Raw genomic sequence first — 22,342 nt, forward strand, 5'->3', positions numbered from 1 at the left:
TGCAGTTTTAAAGAGTCCCACCCTCATTATCTCGGCAAAAGAAAAATGACCAAAATGCAAAATACCGCCTGGCTTTTGGGACAGAAATCCTCAAAAGAAAGTTAAAATAAACATTCACCAACTCACTTCCAAGCTCAACACTTTGAAATCTAATTTAGGTCCTTAGAATAAAAGAGTCAGATTGTGAACCTGAATCTTTCTTAATACAAAATGAGGAGTTTAAGCGGCACGGAATTGAACTACACAGCACAGCATTAAATAAACAGACTGATTTACATCTCGGATGCTCTTCAAGGCCAGAAAATAATGACTTTTTACAATATAATCATAAATGCCTAAGGATTATCAAATGATGACTTATGTGATATAGCTAGTTCTTTTCTAAGCATCCTATTTCATATGAGAATTTATTCAGTATTCTAACCTACAAAAAGATGGATGTTTCCAGAAACCACTAATAGGAGAAATTACAATACATTTTACAAAACCATGATTAGTTTTAAAATGACATAAAATACTTAACTGTTGTATCCCAAAGGCAAAATTGCTCTGGTGAAGTAGCTGCATCTGGACAAATGACATTTGCTACACTAGCTCAGGCTGCCTTGTCACAGTGTCCCGTGGGTTTGATTTCCCACCAGTACCAACACCCTCTTTAGAAATTTGTGGGGATTGAGAAGTCAGAGGGACCTGGCGGTGGAGGGGTGCTTCCCTCTGCTCTCAGACAGTTGCACCCAGCATGCCTTTCCTCAGACCAACTCCTTCACAGGCCACACAGAGTAAATAATAGATAAAGAGATGAGTCACGCTACCACTCATTATACAAACTTGATACAAAGAATAACCACCATCAGGAAGATTCCCATGCATCTTGAGGTGTTTTAGATGCTGGCTTGAGAGATCTACTAGGCCAGAATTTTCTACATTGCAGCTTTAAACCAGTAACTGGGACATGAAAATAATGTAGTGCAGTATTTAAAATGATATGATACAGAAAAAATCTATTTAGAGCTATATAGAAATATTCATACATATATAATATATATTACATCTACATGTAAGATTATGTTTTAGGGTTGTGACATAAAATAAGTATCATAATGTTGGCTGTCTTAATAATAAAGTTCTCAAGTCACTGCTTTACTTCAAATCCTTTCTAATTTTTTTGTTTCCCCTTTCTTATTCAAAGGAATGTTCCTCTAGTTTCTCTGCAAATAATTCTAGGGGTAGATACTCTCTGCCTCCTGAACTAGTTTTATGTTGTTCTACTGGTTAGAGATGCTTCTACACCGTCTACTTCCTTTCCTTTCTCCTTGCCTTCCGTCTCTCCCATTCTTTCTTCCTCCCAACACACACACACACACACACACACACACACACACACAGAGCTGTGTGCCCAAGGAGAAGCTGACACCACTAACTGATGTGAAAGTAATCATTCCCCTTTCTAGGTTCTCATTCTGAAATGTGCAGTCCCAATTCTGGCCCAAGAGACATGAGGGAAGTCTACTTGGGGGACTTAAAGAGACAGTTCCCTCTCTTCTGAAAGCCAGAGGAAGAGATACTCTCATCACTTTCCTGGATGATGTCTCGTTGCAGTAAGATCTACGGAGATGCAAGAGCCTCCTTGCTGCCAACACTGAGGATGACAGAACAGAGAGAAAGAAAGAAACTGACTCCTTGAAAATATCTTAAATTTGCCAAATCAACCAAATCTGAAATTGATTCTATCCATGGACTTTCTGTGAGAAGACAAGATTCCTTGCTGTCAGTTCCAGTTGGGGTTTCCGATAGTTGCAGCCAAAAGCATCTAAACCAATGCAGTAATCAATGAACAAGAATAATTAAGAACGTTTGGAAAAATAACCTTAACTAAATGGTATTCAATTTACCCCCAAATAAAACATATTATAAAGAAAGACAATTAATATAGTGTAGAACTGACAAATCAACTGAAAGAAAAATCAGTGGAGGGGAATATACAGTCTACTAACACATCCCTGTCCTAGATAGAGTATTTGTCCACATAGTTGTCAACTTGTTTTGTTTGTTGGCTTGTTCTAATGTGAATTAAATTTCATTACCTCACTGCTAAAAACTGTTGAATATTTTCATGTCATATTCAAATAATATTCAATCTCTTTACCATGGCCTATGAGACCCTTCATGGTCTAGCTCTTGTTTATCTCTCCAAAGTCATCTCATGCCTATCTCTGCCTTATTCATTTTGCTCTAGTTACGTGGATCTCCTAAACCTTATTCTAACTCAAGGTCTGTCTCCTTGGAGTCCTCCTGGAATGTTCTTTCTCAAGACCTGTGCATGACTTGCACGCCTGCTTCATGCAAGTTGCTCTTTCTCAGAGGTCTTCTCTGAAAATCTAATCTGAAATAGCAACTCCCCACCCTTTAACTCTATACACTTATCACAGCTTTTTCCTTTTTGGGGGGTGGGGGGTACATAACTAGGTTTATTTATTTATTTGTTAATGGAGGTACTGGGGATTGAACCCAGGACCTTGTGCGTGCAAAGAATGAGCTCTGCCACTGAACTATATCCTTCCCTCCACTTTATTTTTCTTATATCACTTATGCGCGTGTGTGTGTGTGTGTGTGTGTGTGTGTGTGTGTGTGTGTGTGTGAGAGAGAGAGAGAGAGAGAGAAACAAAGAGAGAGACAGAGAGACAAAGAGTTTTCTGCTTCTCCCATTGGAATGTAAACATGGGAGGGCAGAGACTTCAGCTTTTTTTTTTACCATGTTTATACGGATTATCTCATTAATGCTCACAAAAAATAGCAGGTGTTATGTTTTGTTATTCTCATTTTACAGAGGAGGAAATTTAGGCATAGAAAGACTAAGGAACACGCTCAAGGTTAGAGAACTAATAAGTGGTAGAATCTGGATTCAAAACCCATCAACCAATCACTGTCACTCTGGAGGCTGTTGTTCTTAACTGCTCTACTGCCTCTGTGCGCAATTAAAATGAAAAAAGGCTCAGTATAAAGTGTAAAATGCCATATTGTTAGAATACCGTAGGACATAAGGTTAGATGTGGGAAATCATTAAGATAGAAATATAAAGTGTAAAACATTATATATTATACAAATACACAGTATTTTTTACTATGTTTAGTCATATATAGTAATTTTGTACTATACATATAATTATGTACAGTAATTTTTCACGGAGTTTCATAAGAAATATAAAAATTTTAAACTTTGATTTGTATGATTTCATATGATTTATTTTTCTTTTATATATTTTTCATATTGCTTTTTTTGCAAATGTCCGTAATATTCATATAAACCATTTAGAATAACAAAAATACACATCTTAAAAATAAAAGGAATATAAATAATATAAATAAAAGGAATCTGACTGTTACCATAGTCTGATTTATTGTGGTAAAATATCCTTTTCTTTCCACTCCAGTTTGGAACCACCTGAGGAGTAGGCACATGAATAATAGGGATGGAGATCAAAATATCACTTTAATGTGACAAGGGTGAATTTTAAAATATGATATGAATATGCAGCCTCATCAGTGTCTTAACAGTTTCCATAATTAATTAACTCTGCCTGGCCAATTATTGGCAGAGTTGCAAAAATTCCAGCTTCTGCTATTGGAGTAGTCTGCTGGCAGCAGTGGGTCGAAGAAACTGTGTGATCAGAGGACAGACTTTCCCAAGGAGACGGCCACTGGAGAAGCTATTCAGTGCGACTTGGTCAGTTCCTTCTGAGCTCTTCAGTTAAGCAAGACACCCCTTGCACAGAAGGAGAGGGGAGGAAGGGGCAGAGATGGAGTAGAAAGGGGCTAGGAATATTATAGATCTCTTTCCTCTACGCAATAATTAACAGTAGAGGATTTACGCTGTTTGCCTTTCATAGATAGAAATGCAACTTCTCTCGGCTTCAGTTGAATCATATTTATCTACCCCTTTTCTTTCTGGCTCATGTTGCAAGGCGATGGATAGGACTCTGAATTGGATACAGAAGATCATTAGGATTAATCTGGCCAACTGCAATGAGAAGTTAAAAAGATACCAGCTCTTCGCTGTTTCATACCACCATTATTTATTTCCATGTTATTTTTCTCTCTTTCATGTATAGGATTTTCCCTTTTTGTATTAAACAATTATTACATATTTACTTTAAGAAATTTAGACAGAACCTAGGGAAAACACCTCACAGAGAATTCCTGCCCACATTTTGGTGGTTCACGCCAGGCTCTTTATGCACATCTGTAGTGTCAGGGTCTTCGCAGGAAACAAAGAGCACACACTCTGATGGAAATTTTAAACAGGCTTATTCATGAAGGGAACATTTACAGAGAGGAAAAAATTAAGAAAACTAATATATAAATTAGGAGCAGTGGAAAGTTGCTACCTACCCTAGGCTCGAAGGGGCAAAGAATGAAAATGACCCAAGTAGAACCTAGCTAAGAACTGGGCCTTACAAGTGCGGCTGCCTGACGGGAGCTGTACCTGTCAAGCAATGCAGCCATCACTGCAAATGCATCCAAGGTGGGAGCAGAAGGAATAAATGTGCCCACTTTTCTTTCTGCTCTCTCTTCTCCTGGCAGTGCCTCTCATCGGTCAATTCCAAACATAAGTCACTGGGCAAGCAGCTTCCTTAGGGAACAGAGGAGGAAAGAGAAGCGCACAGAATGGATGTGCGGAGGGAGCCAGTGGAGAATGAGCAGTGTAACAGCAGTGTAACACCCACCTCCCTGTTTGGTTGCCTATCCATCCATCCATCTATCTAGATACTCATTATGAAATCATGTCCGATACTCTGTTTGGCCGCTACCTTTATCTTCACTATGATTATGAAGATAAATTATGAAAATCTATCTTTGTACTTCATTATATACACATTTAGGACATTTTAATGGTTAAGTTCTATTCCATTGTATGAGATATTTGAACAAGTCTTATGTTCACACTAACATACTTTTAAATTGTCTTCAGTTATTATCTTTTCATAACTGGTATTCACAGATGCCCTTCTGAATTATTTTTGATGATTATTTATAATTAGTATGAATAATGCTCTCTTTATTTTATCATTCAACACTTAAAATGAGAATCTCTAATAATTTCATTACATGAGAAAGCTAACTGACTTTGAATTATATCAAATATGGCTTTGTTAACACAAATTTTGCTCTCATTACTGAAAGTAGTAGAGCAATGTTCTAATCTGACTGACTGAGATATGATGGGGCTATTGAGCACTACTGTCAACAAAATACTCATCATTATTATGATCAATTGGCTATCCGAAACTCTAAAGCCGGGTCAAGGCTTTCTTACAAGTATCAATGTGTAATTAAAACTACAACTTCAGGAGGAAAAAAAACAAAAACAAAAAAACAAAACAAAAAAGGAAAGTTCCAGGATACTTTGGGTCTAGGCAGAAGAATGGAGATAAATCTAGAAATACAACCTAGTTTAACTATCTTAAAACAAACTGAATGTCAACTATGGCAAACAATAAAAAACAATTTAAAACATTTAAAAAGAGAAGTCATTTTTGATGATGAAAACTCAAAAGACTAAGTATTAGAAATATGCTGGTGAAATGAATAGTACTAAAATTGATAAAGTGTTCTACGGATAAAGGATATTATTACTCTAGGCCTCCCATGTTGAGATGAGATCTCTAAGCACTCTTTTCCATTGCTTCACAGTTACAGAATGTATAGCAAAATATTCCAAAATTCTCACTGATAAAATTTTTTCTCTAAAATGAAAATACTTTACTCATGTAAGCTTATACAGATGTAAGTATCTTCAAGGAGATTCTTAAAAACAAATCAAATTAATTTAATCTTAAAATATTGCTGTCAGGTTGACTGTAGTAAAAATTAAGCACCTCTAAATATTATCAATGTCAAAGTGTCTCTGTATAAGCTTCCATAGTGGTAATAAGTAGTGAATTATCTACTGACATGAGTGGATAGTAGCTAATCCATGAATCGTGTCCTCCTCAACAGGACATTCAGCAATACTCATATAGGTAAATATTATGCCAGCTTTTTAAAGAAGAGGAAAGTGTTACAAAGGTAACTAGTTTCTGAACTTGTACATTATCATGATTTTGATTACTGCCTATTAGCAGTGTCTGTTGCACTTAGACTTCTGTATTTCACACAGTTGAGTCTGTGACTTAACTCCCACCACGTCTTTAAATATAGATAAGGATAACAATTTTGCTTTATTTAATCACCCATAATTAACAGCAAACCAATTTACTGACTGTTCTTTGACTCAATCAAACATATTGGCTCTCTTTTAAGTTTCATGTGTTATTCCCTTTTGGCAAGACTAATTTACCTACACCCCCACCAAATGTGCATGCATTTAAAAAATTAAGATAACTTACTATAATAATATTTCTTAAGAATAAAGACCAGAGTTGGTACCATAGCTTCCAACACCACCCATGATCAGGCCCGTGGATAATATTTTGACTCATCTCGCATAATGCTCCTTATCTGACTTTACACAAAATGAGTTTAGTTCCAACTAAGAGGCTTTGTACTCTGATAACCACTTGATCTATTCCCTCATTTCTTTCAAGTCTCTGCTCACATCTATCACTTCATGGAGACATCATTTCTGTACATTCTCTATAAAGTGTTATTCCACCTCACCACTCTCCATTCTCTTAATTTTTTATAGTGCTTATCACCACTTGGCATATATGTTAGTGCTGATTCCATTAATTATTTATCATCTACTTCTCTCTTAGGGGACTAAGTAGAATGTAAGTTCCATGATAACAGAAACATACAATTTTTCACTGTTCTAACATCAGCACCTAGAATAGGGAAAAACAAATATTTCTTGAAAGAATTAAGATCATCAAAAGAAAGACAAGGGCCGTAAAGGTATCAGAAGGGTATTGTGGTGGTTAATTTTATGTGCCCATTTGGCTAAGGCATGATACTTTATGGTACCCTGTTTTGATCAAACACCAGAATAAATGTTGCTGAGAAGGTATTTTTATGTGATTAATATTTCAATCAGTGGACTTTGAGTAATGCAGATTACCCTCTATAAACGTAGACAGAACTCATCCAGTCAGTTAAATGTCCTAAGAAACAAAAGACTGAGGTCCCTGAAAATAAAAGAATTCTGCCTTCAAACTGCCTTTGGACTCAAGTTGTATAAACACACCTACACACACACACACACTCACCACATTCACAGACACATTCTATTAGTTCTGTTTTTCTGGAAAATCCTGGCTAATACAAACATTTTTCTATGCCAGCATATTAATGTAGAAAAAAATCACTATTATAAGTGGATCAAATTCATCATTCCAAAGATAAGAATATTTCTAAAAAGCAAAACATTAAAAAAATAAAAATTCTTGATTATGAATAAATATATCTAAAAATATAGCTTCAAAGTATATGTAGCAAAGACTGACAGAATTACAAGGATAAATTAATTAACATTTGTAGTTAAGAATTTTACTATATCCATGTCAGAAACCGAGAGCTCAAGCCATCAAAATAAATGTTATAAATGATCTGACTATCCAGTAAATAAGCTCAAACTAAATACTATGAAAACGTTTGAAGCAACAAGGGATTGACACAGGCACTGTTTCTGATTATACAAGAGATGTTAAAAAAAAAGTGTCTATATTAGAGGACACAGAGGATCAACTTAATGCAGACTATGTTCTCTGACATAATCAAATAAAATTTGAAAGTTTAAAAAATGTTAGCTCTAAAACTCCCAGGAGATAATAAGCCCTGGAAAAGAGCAAAGAGAGTGGCTTCACATTCGTATATTAAGTACTAGTGGGACATCTACTAGTAAAAAACAGAATTGTACCAGCTCAGAAAAAGACAATGTTACCAAAAGATTAGAAAAAATAATTCAGAAAAGATCCTTTCTGTCCGTCTGTCTCTATAGGAGGTTGATATATGACAGAAGTGGCATCACAGATCAGTAAGGTAGGGTTTAATCACACAGTCAGGACGTTGTATGATGTCAAGAAAATTGTGTCAATAGATAGGAAAATAAAGTTGGGTCTCCCACTATAGTCATTGAACTACTGTTTTCAATTTCATGTTTCTTTCTTATAATAAGGTTAAATCCCTAGCCATTAATCTGATACATGTTCTTGAAATCTTTAATAATAGTATATGTCCCCATCTAAGTGGCTTATGACTTTCTTATGAACATGCTGTGGACAATGGTATATTAAGTAGACAGTATCTGTCACATCTGAAAGAAGATATAAATGTGACTGCATTGATTGCTTCTTCTCCTTTCCTGCTCTTCTTACTGTAGGCGGTTAACATGTCCCACATACAGGCCCTGGTATTCAGAATGAGAAGACACGTGGAGTTCAGCTGGAGACGAGGAAAATCCATCAGGCCTGAGCTGACTCCAAGCTCTCTCATAAGAGCACAGAAGCAAATTCTCCAGTAAATTAGGATGATTCTATGTTTGTTTTTTGCAGGAAACACTGACTGATAAGAACTCCTTGCACCTTGAATTAAAGTCCTAAAATGTGAAAGGTAACAACATAAAGCTAAAAAAGTAAGATGCAGAATACTTTTGTGACCTTACAGTGGGGATAATATTCTCAAGCAATCCCCTAAAAGAAAAAAAAAAATACTAAAATAAAACTAAAGTAGTTTTGATTCTATGAAATTTAAAGATTTCAATTTAATAAAAGATATCATAGATGAGATCAGTAAATCTCTCTCTCTTTGGGAGAAATAGTCACTTAAAACCAACCATAGATTAAATATAGGTAATTATTGCAAATCTGTAGGTTCCAAGAGAAAGGAAATCCAATAGGAAAAACATGGACAAAGGCAATTAATTCACAGACAAGGAAGGCTGAAAAACTGACAAGTATGTAAAAAGCTGCTCAACATTACTAGTAATTAGAGAAATGTGATGTACATAGTGCCCACTACAAATGACAGAATTATAAAATTAAATACTACTTGTTATTAGTCTGCTTGGGCTGCTATAACAAAATACCACAGACTGGTGGCCTGAAAAACAGAAGTTATTTTCTGTTCTGGAGGCTAGAAGTATAAGATCAGGGTGTCAGCACAGTGGGATTCTGGTGAAGGTTCTCTTCCTGACTTGCAGACTGTGGCTTTTAGCTGTGAGCTCTCATAATCTTTCCTTGTGTGTGCACAAGCCTCTTCTTAAATGACCACTAATCTTATTGGATCAGGGCCCTACCCTTATGACCTCATTTAAATTTAACTATTTCATAAAAGCTCTGTCTCCAAATACAATCACATTAGGGGTTAGGGTTTCAACATATGGGTTTTGGGGGGATACAATTCAGCCCATAGCACTACCAATGTTGAAAATGAGATTCCTTGAAGCACTGTAAACTAGTGTAGTGATTCTGAAGAACAATGCAGCAGTGCATAATGAAAGTAAATAACATACATTCTATGGTGTAGCTAGTCCTCCCCTGGGATATACCACAGAGAAACTCTCCCAGATGCCCATTACAGGGATGTGTATGAGGATGTTTAGCACCATATACCCTGAAGGAGCAGAGGCTTTCAGGGACTTTAGGTGCCCAATACTAGTACAACAGATAAATAAAATGATAAAAATGAGTAAAAATGGAATACTCTCCAGTAGACCAAACTGATAAACCTGACAGACAACTATCAGTATGGATATAACTTAAGAACATAAAATATAATTTTAAAAAAGCAAGAAATCACATGGAATTTATGACAAAACACAGTTTTAAAAAAATCTTAGATGCAAACATACACAAAATAATTCTATATATTCTTCAAGGGTACCTGAAAATCTAAGGAAACGTATCGAAGACACTCATCAACTTCCATGGAGGGTGGGAGGGAATGAGAGTAAGGAGGAACATGAAGGGGGAAATATAATACAATCTAAGGATAATTGTGCACTGTATACTGAGAAGTATGGTGAGCTCAGCTCTTTGTAGTTGAGGAATAAGAGAAACAAGGGAGAGATATGGTGGATGAAGGGAAGGGACCTAAGTCGGAGGAGGAGGAAAGAAGTAGGAGGTGGAGAAAGAGAAGCTGAAGCAAAAGCAGCAGAAGCATCTATTGTTACAACCAAATTCTGATAAGGATAAATGGTTTCTAGTGCAGCATGGACGAAGGAACAAATCCAACATTATAAAAGGCCTAGTGAAAGGACAGCAGAAGATTAAAACCTCCGATTGAACTCAGTCCATGAGAACAGAAACAGGTAATTATATAGCTACCAGTATAGAAGCGCCCATCCTTTTTCTCCAGCCCCCTAAACAGCTACAGGATACTTTTTACAAATCACACTCTAATGGCAAATACAGCATATTACTTGTGGAACGGTTTAACTTACAGTTTTCAACACTCCCAGTTTACTACTTGCAAATTCACGTCTATTGCTTCAATTCACTTTGTAAATAGAACCTTACCTGTCTCTTCACAGCTGAAGCCCAGAATTAAGAACAGTACCTGGCACATAATAGGCTTATGCTAAATATTTGTCAGCTGAATTAACATAATTTCTACCATTAGACCAACAAAAATACAAGAATGAGAATAATAAAATTCTTGGATAGACAGCACGGCCTGAAATGCAAATCTATAATTCCAAATGCATATCCACTGTTCTGTTTGTCAAACTCATTATTTCAAAGCATTTACAGAGTGTTGATTTTCATAATACCAGTACTATGCTACTCTTTTCAATTTTTTTTCTTTTGGTGGTAGAGTGCATAGTTGTGGCTATTACATGAGGATGATTTTAAATAATTTTTCTTTACACTCCTCTTATATTACAAGTGAGAAAAGGTACTTTTGAGATCAGGCAGATTTGAGTAAATCATATTTGAATATTGCTTGAAATTCAATTTTAGATAAATGTAACTGTGTGTTATCACAAGCACCAACTGTGCAGGCTCTGTCTCCAAGAGTAGTGTGCTATTTACTCTGGGTTGATTTGCACATCTGGTGAACTGCAACTTCTCTTAAAGGATTATCCTATTAAAAAGCATCAGCTTGGCAGATTAAAGATGATTATCTATTCAATTTTGTATGCACAATCTATTAAAAAGTAGACAAATTCTTGGGCTACTTGACTGGGTCATGAAGTATGCGTGGACTATAAATTTTAACTGTATTATTTTAAAATCTAATAACTAACATATACTATTAGATTAAAGTAATAACATTACTCTTAATACCATAAATATGTACCCCTTAGAAAAATGCAAGGGTCTGATTATGCTTTATTTCTTTACGCAAAATGTATTTTTCTTGATTAATATATGTGTAAAAATATCATTAGCCATATTTCATCATGATCTATGCTAGCATGTATATGTAATTTTTATTATACCCGTACACATACAGGCATAGCTAATTATATGCATTGGAATATTTCATTGCCTTGATGATATTAAGATACAGCTAGTCATGAAACTAATTTTTCATACTTGTTATATAGATAGAAATCTTTTTGAATTTCTTAAAAGTGTTTACAATAATTTGGCATTAACACATTGTTATATTCATTTAACTAGTGTAAACGTTATCTGAAAACTGTTTCTCACATTACTACTACAAAATTAATCTTCATTAAATATGATGACAGTAATTTAGAATTTGTCACTTCTTTGGACATGTGCTGGATTTAAATTGTTTGTATATAATTAAGCACATAAGCATTGTAATGAACTGCCAAGGAGATATTTTATTTATATATGAAAACATTTCCAAGCACCTTTTGATCATCTGTGCTTATAATGTTACAATTACACTTCTATGCTGTAAAATGACATTAGAGAACTAAGATACAATTGTAACTATGCTTGTTTTGAAAATACTCACAAAATTGAGGATCTAATGACATAAGTGTGAATTCTTTGTATCATCCAGGTAATTGCAGCTGCAATAGCTGACTGCACCTGCAAAATTCTCTAATTTGTAAGATTAATAAATTATTTCCTGCTCTAATTAAACCAGAATAGGTCAGATTCTTACTACCTCAATAAAGTCCTATAAGAAGAATTTGAGTTATTAATTTATTAAAATGTTGAAATATATGTATTTCTTTTTTTGCCGAAACTCTTGTTGCTACAGAGAGTGAGCGTGTTGCTAGATTCGCAGGAATAAACATTTTGTGTTGCAAGCAATACAGTTGTCATTTAAATTTGAGGCTCAATTTTTAAATAATATTGAATCTTATATCAACTTGTATTTTTATTTTGGATCAAGGAAGAGCAGAATGTTTTACTTACAATTTGATATTTTATTTTAAAATTTTCAATAGTATACAAGAGCATTTACGTTTTACATTAGAATATTATTTTAATTTCAGGATATCACGTTCTAATGAGTAGTGGGAAAATGCAATACTCTGTTGAGTAAAACTTAGGTTGTAAAATTAATTGATGAAGTCACTTAATCCAAATCTCTAATTTTAGAGAAGATCAAGTTGAGGTCAACAGAGATTAAGCGTCCTGCTCAATTTCATGTTACAAATCACAGATGAACAAGAATCTTTTTATTCTCTAGAGCCTTGCCTTGTGCTTAACTCAAATGTCCTTTTCTGACACATGGGATGTGAGTAATTTCTAGATGTTTCTAAAAATTCAATTCAGACTCCGATTAGACATTTTTGAGTATTCAAGGTATGAAATCATTATTCCTAAAACTATGAACACAATTGCAAAAGAGGAGTCTCACAGTTTGTGCAATGGTGGTGTTATTAGGCTAAGCATACACTCTTTTAAACATAGTATCTGAATGAAAGGAACAATTTATTTATAAATCTTGTATTTTAAAAAAGTCAGTAACTTTCACTTATATTAAACTTTCATAATTTACATAACTCAAATGGATTTCAGTTCTCAGAATTTATGATCCATTATTAGGACGACAGTCTAAATACTTAAAAATGAACCAATCAGAATGGACAATAGACCAATCAGAACAGGTTCATGGTCATAACACTTCGTAAACTACAAATATTATTTCTGAATTAATATACCTTTGGTCAATACACCTTTAGTTAAAAGTTTTCAAGGTGTCCTGACTATCATTAGCATGTTATTTTTCATACTCGCTGTCAGGTGAATAAACATGTTTCCAAAACAGGGACTAGCATGACTAAAACCAAGCAGAAAAGATAGTTTTTTTTTTTATTTTCACAGTTAAAGTATAAAACCATCCCTATGAATCCCCAGAATTTTTTCTTTACAATTTCCTAGAGCTACAGATTAAATGAATTAATTCAGGCTCTCACAGAACTGTGCAAATGTATATGTTTATTAATACACGTATGTAATTAAAGCTCTCAACACTCTTTGAAATGGGGAAAATGGAACCAAACTCATAGTTTTGTGATGATTAAAAGAAAAAGCACCTTGTCCAGTTCCTAGAGCACAGTATACTTCACTGCAGGTATTAATCACAGACTTGGGTCTCCAGGGGAGACAAATAATCTGATTTCCTTCAGCTCCTCCAGTTCCTTTCTCCAGGAGCAGAAAAGACCATATTCTACTCAAAAACAAAATGGATTTGCATACAAACAGGGAATGAAATAATGGGACTATAAATAATTGAGTAGAGTCATCTGGTTTCCCTTGTGCTCTTATATTTTATCCTTTCTCCTTGCAGCTCTTTCCCAGGAAACTGATGTGGTAGAATGGATTTGCTCTTAGGAGGAGCAACATAGGTTGGCTCTGCCTTATGCCTTAGAGACGTAAGAGGTTAGCTTGCTTTCTTCCTTTCTTATTTCAGTTTCTAATCAGGTGAGGGCTTAAATAAGTGGAAGAAAGGGGGCCTTGCAGGCACTCGCGTATTCTAGCCCATATAACTCTGATAGGAATGTATCTTGAGGTGTGGGGTTGGAGTTCCAGAGCCCATGAGGAACATACAGGTACTTAGGATCCCGCCTTGTACGTAAATACACATCAAAAACCTGGCAGATAACACTAGGGAGATCTTCTTTGCCTTTTTTTTTTTCTTCTTCCAGATATAACTAATTGACAAATAGTGACAAGATTCTGTGTCTTAATCAGTTTTGAGTCAAACATTGCCAAGTGGTCATTAATTCGACAATTTCAATACTCATAGCAAATAAATTACTTCTCCTAACAGATGTCATGTATCAATATGAAGTTGAATACTACTATTACAATGAGAGGCAGAATAATATAAAGTCTAAATTCTAGTCTCTGGAATTAGACTGCCTGGCTTTGAATTGTGACTCCACATTTGATCAGCAAGGTGTCCTTGGGATTGTTGTTCATGTCTTTATTGTTCTAATTTCCTCATCTGTAAAAAGGGGGCCGACGGTAACAATCTCATTAAATTGTAGTAAAGAATAAACAGGTTTTCATATGAGCCAACTCAGACGGTTTAAGGACATTAGCGAAGGGACTAGATCCAGAGGTCTGGGCTCATGTTGCCTCACTACTGAGGTAAGAGCCTTCTGAATATCCTCCCTTGGCGAATTTTTCTGTAAGAGCCAGATAGTAAATATGTTGGGCTTTGCAGGCCACATGGTTTCTGTTGTGAATACTCGACTCTTGCTGTAGTGTGAAAGCAGCCTTAGACAATATGTAAATTAATGGGCTGTCTGTGTACTATTAAAATTGTATATAAATACAGGTCAAGGTGGCCTGTGGGAAGTAGTCTGCCAATCTCTGCTCTATCTCAATTTTCCTGAATTGTAAGGTTTTACCAACCTGGTTGGTGGGAGCATAAACTATTCTTAGGCTCCTGTGAGCTCTGGAGATTTTTCTATTTAACTCTCCAGGTAGATTTTCCCCTAGCTTTAGGTTATTGAAGGTGGGAGGGAATCTTCTGCAAATCTCCAGAGCTCACTCTCTGTGCTGCTCTCTCCTGCCTTGTATTCTGCCTACAAACTCTCTAGCTTCCTTGGCTTTCCCAGACTTCCCACTCCATCTCTTCAACTCTGGGAAATCGCCAGGTTTCCCCTAGGTTCCTGTCCATCTCTGAGTTGCATGACCTGGACCACCTAGAAGTTTTCTCCAGACAGGATTCTGGGGTAGCTATAGAGCGCATCTTTGTACTTCCCCTCTCTCAGTACTTCTTCCACTGCCCAGTATTCAATGTTTGAAAACCACTGTTTCATTATTTTTTTCTGTTTTTTTCAGTTGTTTCAGGTGTTAGGGTAAATCTGGCCCCTGTTACTCCATCTTGGCTGGAAGTGGAAGTCACAATAGGTCTTTAATATTTCACATACAAGGAAACTGAGGCTCAGAAATGTTTAGAAATTTCACCCAGATCATTCAACTACTTAGGAGTGGAGACAAAACCCAAAACCAGGGCTTCTAACTTCTAAGTGAGCGCTTACTCTATTACACTACACTGCTTCCCACAGACGGAATTAACTGCAATCTCTTTTTTAAATACAAAACAATGAACTGCAGCCTATACAAACAGAAACAAATAAATCAAGTTTGAACCAAGGATTTGGGGGTTATCTTATGATTTTTGAAAAATTCTGGAGGGGTCTAATACTTTTCATATTTTACAATGGGGTCATTATTTTTTTCTTCCCTTTTAGCATTTCTCTTGTGGTTCTGCTTGTCAGGGATATTTAGGATTACCTCCAAATGGTGGGAAACTTTGCCTATTTTGATGATCTAATACTGATACGCTTTCTACTAGAAAGTCCCCATCTGGCTCAAACTTCAGCTCCTACAATCTCTAGGGATGTGACTTCTTGACAAATGTACTGGAATTACCTTTTACAAAAGAGTGAAAAATATTGCTAACCTACATAAACACGATGAAATGAGAGATGTGGAAAAGTGTATGTATAAATTCTCACAATTCATTTCCATTACTTTCACTACATTTAACATTTTCTGAAATAGTAATACATTTTTGAATGGCAAAACATATGGCATTTGAGTATGCCAAGTGAGAGGTATTTAGATAGTGTATATTTGTAAAAACGTGCAGCATTATATTACCAGGAGGCTCTCTGTTTAATGAGAAAGGAACACTTATCCTTTTACAAATACACGAGTTATAAATACATACTAATATATGTATGTTTCTATAAACAGACAATCTGTGTTTGTTGCAAGCCAAGTATTTGCAAATAAAACATTATGTAAATAATACTATGCCACAAGCAACTCCTCTTTTAAATGTGTGTGAAGCTGATTTCTCTCAGAGAAAGAAAAGCTAAAATCTAGATGGTGATTCATACATCTTTAAATCTTTCGATTTTAATTATATATGCATATACAATACTATATACAACTTTACTTGTTAGTTAACCATTTAAATTATTTTTAATATTACATGAAAATGAGACTGTATTAGGATTTCCTCTTTACAGAATATACATTAACCCTTTGCCACACATTAGAAGACAGTAAGACAATTATCTCCCCCATTATTTCTATGAGTAAACTTACTTCAAGAAGATTAAATAATTTGCTTAAAGTCTAAAAGGTTGGGAAGAGGTAAGGGTATGAATTACAGTCTATATTCTTTTTCTGCACCACAGGTTTTCAAATATTTTTATCAAAGATACATTTTTTAAATGATACACTATAAGAAGTATCAGTTTTAAAACAGATAAAGTACTATTTCATTAGTACTTAATTTACTTTTATAAATTTAAAAAGAAAATATTTCTTTATGAGGTTAATAAGTAATGAGGAAATTTTAATATACATAAAATCTGAAATCAAATGTTATGGCCCACAGTTTCAGTCTTTAATGACCTTGACTCCGATTTATTTCTATACTGTGTTGGATTTGCAGAGACAAGAAATCCCTTATTTATAAAGATAAGCCACTGTACATGAAACAGCTCTTTGTAAGCAGCACACCTTATAATTTTAAGATGCCCTTCAATTAAACTAATTCAGAGACAAGCAATATGATGAGAAAATTTTTGTTTCTATGCTGATTATTTAGAATATCTAAAAATGACTCATATTCCTTATATTAAATTTCTCAGAAAGAATAGTATCAACACTTGCACATATATTATATGATATTATATGTGTATTATCAACGTTTCCTCAGGTCCAAGGGCACAGCTGAGACAGCAGACAAGATCCTGCCTCACATCAGTTAACTTGTGACAAAACATGTTCGAGGTGGTCAACAATTTGATTTTTGTCACAGAATTTTGACCTGGAAACATGATTTGGTAAAACTCAACTACTGTGAACCCTGAAGAAATGTTAATAACATCAATATATCCTTGCTTTTTTCAGACAGTTGTTGTATCATATATGCTTGTATTGGCTGGCCGCTGGGAACAAATAAACGTTACGTCAAATGAATGTATATTTTGAGCTTTTTACTTCAGATTTGATTTTATCGTCATGGTCCAAATATTTTCATGATATGTTTTTATACTTTTCTTTTCAATCATCTTTTCCTGAATAAATGCAGATGAGAAGAGATCTGTATGTCCCTGTCCCTATTTCGATTTTGTTTTGCTCTTGATTTTTCTTTACTCTCTTGCGATGAACATAATTTCTGGTATTTTATTTGTGATTTTCATCTCTCTGTTCAGATTTTCATTAGACCTCATGTTTGCTCTCTCTAGTTCTTTCAATTTTTGATATATTTCAAACTTTTTAAAGGACGAGTCGCTGAAGACCTCTCAACAGAAGCACAAATTTCTCATTATTCAATGAGAAAAAGACTTATGACATTAATTTCTCAAGCACATAGAATTAAAATTAATTATAGTATGTTCCTTGAAGAAATGGTCAAAGGGATGGGAAGGTCAGGTTGCAATTATATTCCTTCGAACTGATGACATGTTTTCATTAACAGGGTCTCTGACTTACACTCTTTGTCTTTTATGTTTCTCATTGTTTCACCCTTGATTCTGATAGTTTTTTTTTTAATATTAGTGTATTATCAAGTATATAGCAGTCATGGGGAGAAACAAATAAGCTTATTACACCAGGGACTTTAAGATGATATTGACTTGTGTGACAGTAAAATAGAAACTGACATTTATTTAAAATAAAGCTTGCCTCCTGAGTATGCATAGGAAAGAAATTTGGGGCTGGATAACAAGGATAGTAAAAAACAGTGGCAACATACTTAATAATAATGACAGTAAAATATATATCTAGTATTAGTTGTACAGCATTTCAAAACACCCTTTAACTTCAACTATGAGAAAGTACAGCCAAAAGTTTTGAAATTTCAGAGTTCGAAACTCAAGGACATGAACACTTGGATGCTACCTCAAGATAATAAAAAGGATCTTACAGATGTAAAAATATTTATGAAAACCAAGTTAAAGCTCCTTCAGAACTGTGATGCCAATGCATATTCTATATATCAAAAAAGTATAAACTGAAATATTAATGAGACTTCACATTATAGAATGAAATTCTCATAATTAGGATCTTTTATTCTGTATAGTGTTTTCTGTTCGAATTCTGGTAGACTGTAAATGCCTTACTGTCAAGAACATTAATAAAAATAATTTAAAAGAGGTAATTGTTATGAGTATGGTTTATATACCAATCTGCAACGGGAACACAACTTAAAGTTTGTTGAGAAGACAAACTTACTGCATTCTATGTTTCAGATATGTGATGACAATATCATGAAACCAGTTCCATGAAACACAACTACTTTATGGCTCTAGAATTGCTCCTAGAATACTTACACTTTCTGGATAATTTTTAAATAGAACACTATTATTTTCTTTATATTTATTCTATCTTTTTTTCTTTTTCTAAAATCACCATCTCTACCACTTTGAGCCACTGAAAATAAATACCAAAGATTTTTTAAACTGTCAAAACTGAAAGTTTAAAACATGTATCACAATAGCAAAGATACGTCATACAATAACAGATATATCTTATTTAGCATAAGCTATTATTAAAGACAAAGATGTAACTGTAATTTTAACCTTTGAAACGGACAAATGGAAACATTGTGTGATTGTTATCAGTTGCTACACTATTTATCAACAGCAAGGATAAAATATTTCATCTCATGGATAACGTTTATATTACTGTAAAAAAAAGCTAAATACAAATAATAATATTACAACTATTACCAATTAAAATAATTGTTGGACATAATTGCAATAAGATGAATATATATTTAAATTAATGGTAAAATTGATAGAATATGAGATATTATTAAATTATTATAGACTAAAATATTACATTAAAATGTTTTAGTTTACCTTCACCAAACTTGTGCTTCCCTATGTTTAGCTATTTTATCTTAAAAAAGCTCAATTTACTTACGTTGGATGGTGATTCTAAGGGATGCAGACTCCAAATTTTGTGTTGCACTGCTAAGAACTTGAGTAATCTATATTAGCACACACTTACCTCCTCTATTATTTCTTCCTTACATATGTGATAAATGTAATGCCTTCATCATATATACATATATAATATGATAAATATAACAATATAATATATTCTAGTATAATATTAAGAACAGAAATTTACAATGGAGGAACACCAAAAAACTAAAGTGGAAATATAAAATACTTGGAGACCATATATTAAAGTTGTTACCTTGGTTAAAAATGTTAAACAAAAGAGATCCTACCTGATGAATTAAAGTTCACCTCGTTGCCAGGACTTGGACCTACATCAATGGACACAATTGGTGAGAGCTTCCGAAAATCCCACAGTTTTGTAACTCCACAGGCATCGCAGGACGCTATCACGTGACCCTTCACAGTATTAAAAAAAGAGAAATGTATATTCATACATATATACATATTACATATCTACAAACATATACAGTAACTCAGACAAAAAAATACGTTACAATTTTATTAAATCTGAAGAATATGCTCCTCTAAACTGAAAGTATTCATTATACCCTTATCTTGGGCATAAAAATGTTATAAAATGACAATTGAAATATATAAAATTTCACACCAATTTTGGAAGATAATTTTTCAGGAAATCATTTTAATGATTTTAACTATAGAGAAGATATAATAAAACAGAAACATACATACCCATGTAATTTGTCTATACGTACACATATCACATATATGATATACGTAATCTACACGCAAAAGCTATCTATATATGTGAAAATATTGCACTAAAAGCCTATTTTACTTTAAATGCTTACAGTTATTGTGTTGATAATTAATAACTCAGAATAAAAATAAAAACAGGTAGGAAACGAAATGGATGAGAAAGAAGAGCTTTTGTCACAGCAGGTAGGATCCCTGGGGCCTGATAACATGGATGGCAAGAAAGCAGTGACTACTTTGGTCTGTTAGACAAAATTATTAAAAATATTTGGGGCTATTTTTGTAACATGCAGTGGGATAAGAAAGAAGGTAACTGGCTAAGAGGCATGGAAAACAAAAGGAAGGGTGGATGGATTCAAGTGTTATGGAAACAGGGGCAGACACTTCCCAGCACAGAAGTACCATCCCAAGGGCATCAGTGTGGAGTTCAAGGTCTGCCTATACTCCTCTCAGGAGATACCTATTCAGCATCTACCTCATGTCAGAGACTGGGACACAGAGGCGAGTAAGAGAGGGTTCTGCTGTTCAGAAACTCATAATCTACATTCATTCTCATCATTCTGTCACTTAATTCTGTGTCCACTGACCAAGTGAATATGAGTACTGGCTACACCAGGTCCACATATAACGTTTATGGTAAATCATTACAGTCTCCAATTCGACACACAGTTTCCCTTTCAGATCCAGCTTAATTTTCTCTAATGCCTAGTCAAAAATCATCCTCTCATTATCTTCTTCCTAAGTATTCTAAAATGTTACACAGTAACTTGATTATTATACAATTTCCCCTCATCATTTTGAACCAGCTCACACAAATTTTTTTTCTCATTTACTCCTTGATTTTCAACCTTTCTGTAAATAAAATGTGCATGTTGTATTACAATCCAAGTAAACTTTTTGTTTTTTCCCTAAACATACCCGTAAAGCAACAAATGCCAGTTTTAAAGTTCTGTAACTGCTGTCACTGGTAAAGCAACATAATAACCTTGTACCCAATCTAATAAGTGGGATATTTAATCTCTTTTATTACTTAAAAAGAATGTAGAAAACTTGGAATGGTTTCAAATATACAAACATGTGTTGTAAGAATTGTGAAGAATCTGTAAATTTAATTTTTAGAAAAGAACAGTTCTCAGGACTCTAGGGAATATTAAGATTAAAAATTGTAAAGAACTCTTAGAAATTATAAAGAACTTTCTAGATATAAGAGCTTTCAAACTTCTTTGAAAAGTCATAGAACATAATTTTTTTTCAACTTTGAGAATAAGTTTTAATCAGAATTTAATTTGGAGGCACTTCTTATCAAAGGCAGGTATATAGACTTCATGTAATTTTTTTTTTTTTGGTCTAGATTCTATGAAATAGAGACAATCTTAAATGTGCTTCACACCACTGAATATTAAAACTTGAGGAAATATACTATGACACTGAATCGCCAGGTGCTGGGGCAATCGTCCAACTGAAGATGTTCTTTTCTACAGAAGAAATTAAAAGGTAGAAAGAGATCATTAAGATATGGTGGAAATTCATAGAGAAAACAAAATTAAACAAAACTCTTAAAATACTAAAAAGACAGATCCACAAAATCAAAAGCTGACCTTTGAAAAGAATATGCAGATAGATGAATTGAAAGATTTGTGAAAAAGAGACAAAAAGAAAATAGTTACCAAAAAAAAAAAGTGTCCAAGAAAAAAGAAGTCATAATTAAGCAACACTATAAAATGGAAGCAGGACAATTTAAAATATGGTACAGATGACAGAAACCACACCAAAATACTATGAAGGACTTGATGCTAACTGTGAATTCTTCAGCAAATGGAGTTTTCAGAACATAAATTTAAAAATTAACTATATAACTTTGAAAAAACAGCCATAAATATCATAAAAATAAAAAAAAAAATAAGAGAAAAGAAACACCATACCTATTGGAAAACTGCTCTTCAAGTGAGCATTAGACAGAAGGAAAGATTAACAAACACTTGAAAGCCTTCTCATTGACCTTAATAATACAGTTGAATTGAGCAAGTTAAAACATCCACAGTAGTCTCCTATGAAGATTCAGTTGGCTCGACTCTCCAGGCCAAGATCACCCTAGTGGCCAAGTCTGTAATCTTTTAAGAACTGCCTCTTATCCCCATATACTGTACCTAGTCTCCTCACTGAAACTCATCTCCATGGACAGAATAAATGCTTAAGGCATAGGCGTCTTGCTCAAGTAGAAGCAATAAAATATAGCCCCGTATTTTTCAAACCAATGTTGAGAAAGATAAGCTCTTTCCTCTCTGATTAAAATTTGTGAAACATGTAT

The 22,342-nt window shown here is 34.1% G+C and overlaps 2 protein-coding genes across 2 annotated transcripts in view; both read right to left on the reverse strand.

Annotated features, from left to right (window-relative positions):
* Window positions 1–19,710, reverse strand: part of VWC2L (von Willebrand factor C domain containing 2 like) — a 235,950-nt gene extending 216,240 nt beyond the window's left edge. The window contains exon 1 of the mRNA XM_074364051.1: window positions 19,590–19,710. The gene's annotated coding sequence lies outside the window, so the exon portion shown is untranslated. The remainder of the gene's footprint in view (window positions 1–19,589) is intronic.
* SPAG16 (sperm associated antigen 16) overlaps window positions 1–22,342 on the reverse strand; it is a 777,122-nt gene that overhangs the window by 191,699 nt on the left and 563,081 nt on the right. Inside the window, exon 15 of the mRNA XM_010960056.3 lies at window positions 19,590–19,716. Coding sequence (XP_010958358.3) covers window positions 19,590–19,716 — 127 coding nt within the window. The remainder of the gene's footprint in view (window positions 1–19,589; window positions 19,717–22,342) is intronic.

The sequence above is a fragment of the Camelus bactrianus genome, chromosome 5 (assembly GCF_048773025.1).
Source record: "Camelus bactrianus isolate YW-2024 breed Bactrian camel chromosome 5, ASM4877302v1, whole genome shotgun sequence".
In the NCBI taxonomy this organism is placed as follows: domain Eukaryota; kingdom Metazoa; phylum Chordata; class Mammalia; order Artiodactyla; family Camelidae; genus Camelus; species Camelus bactrianus.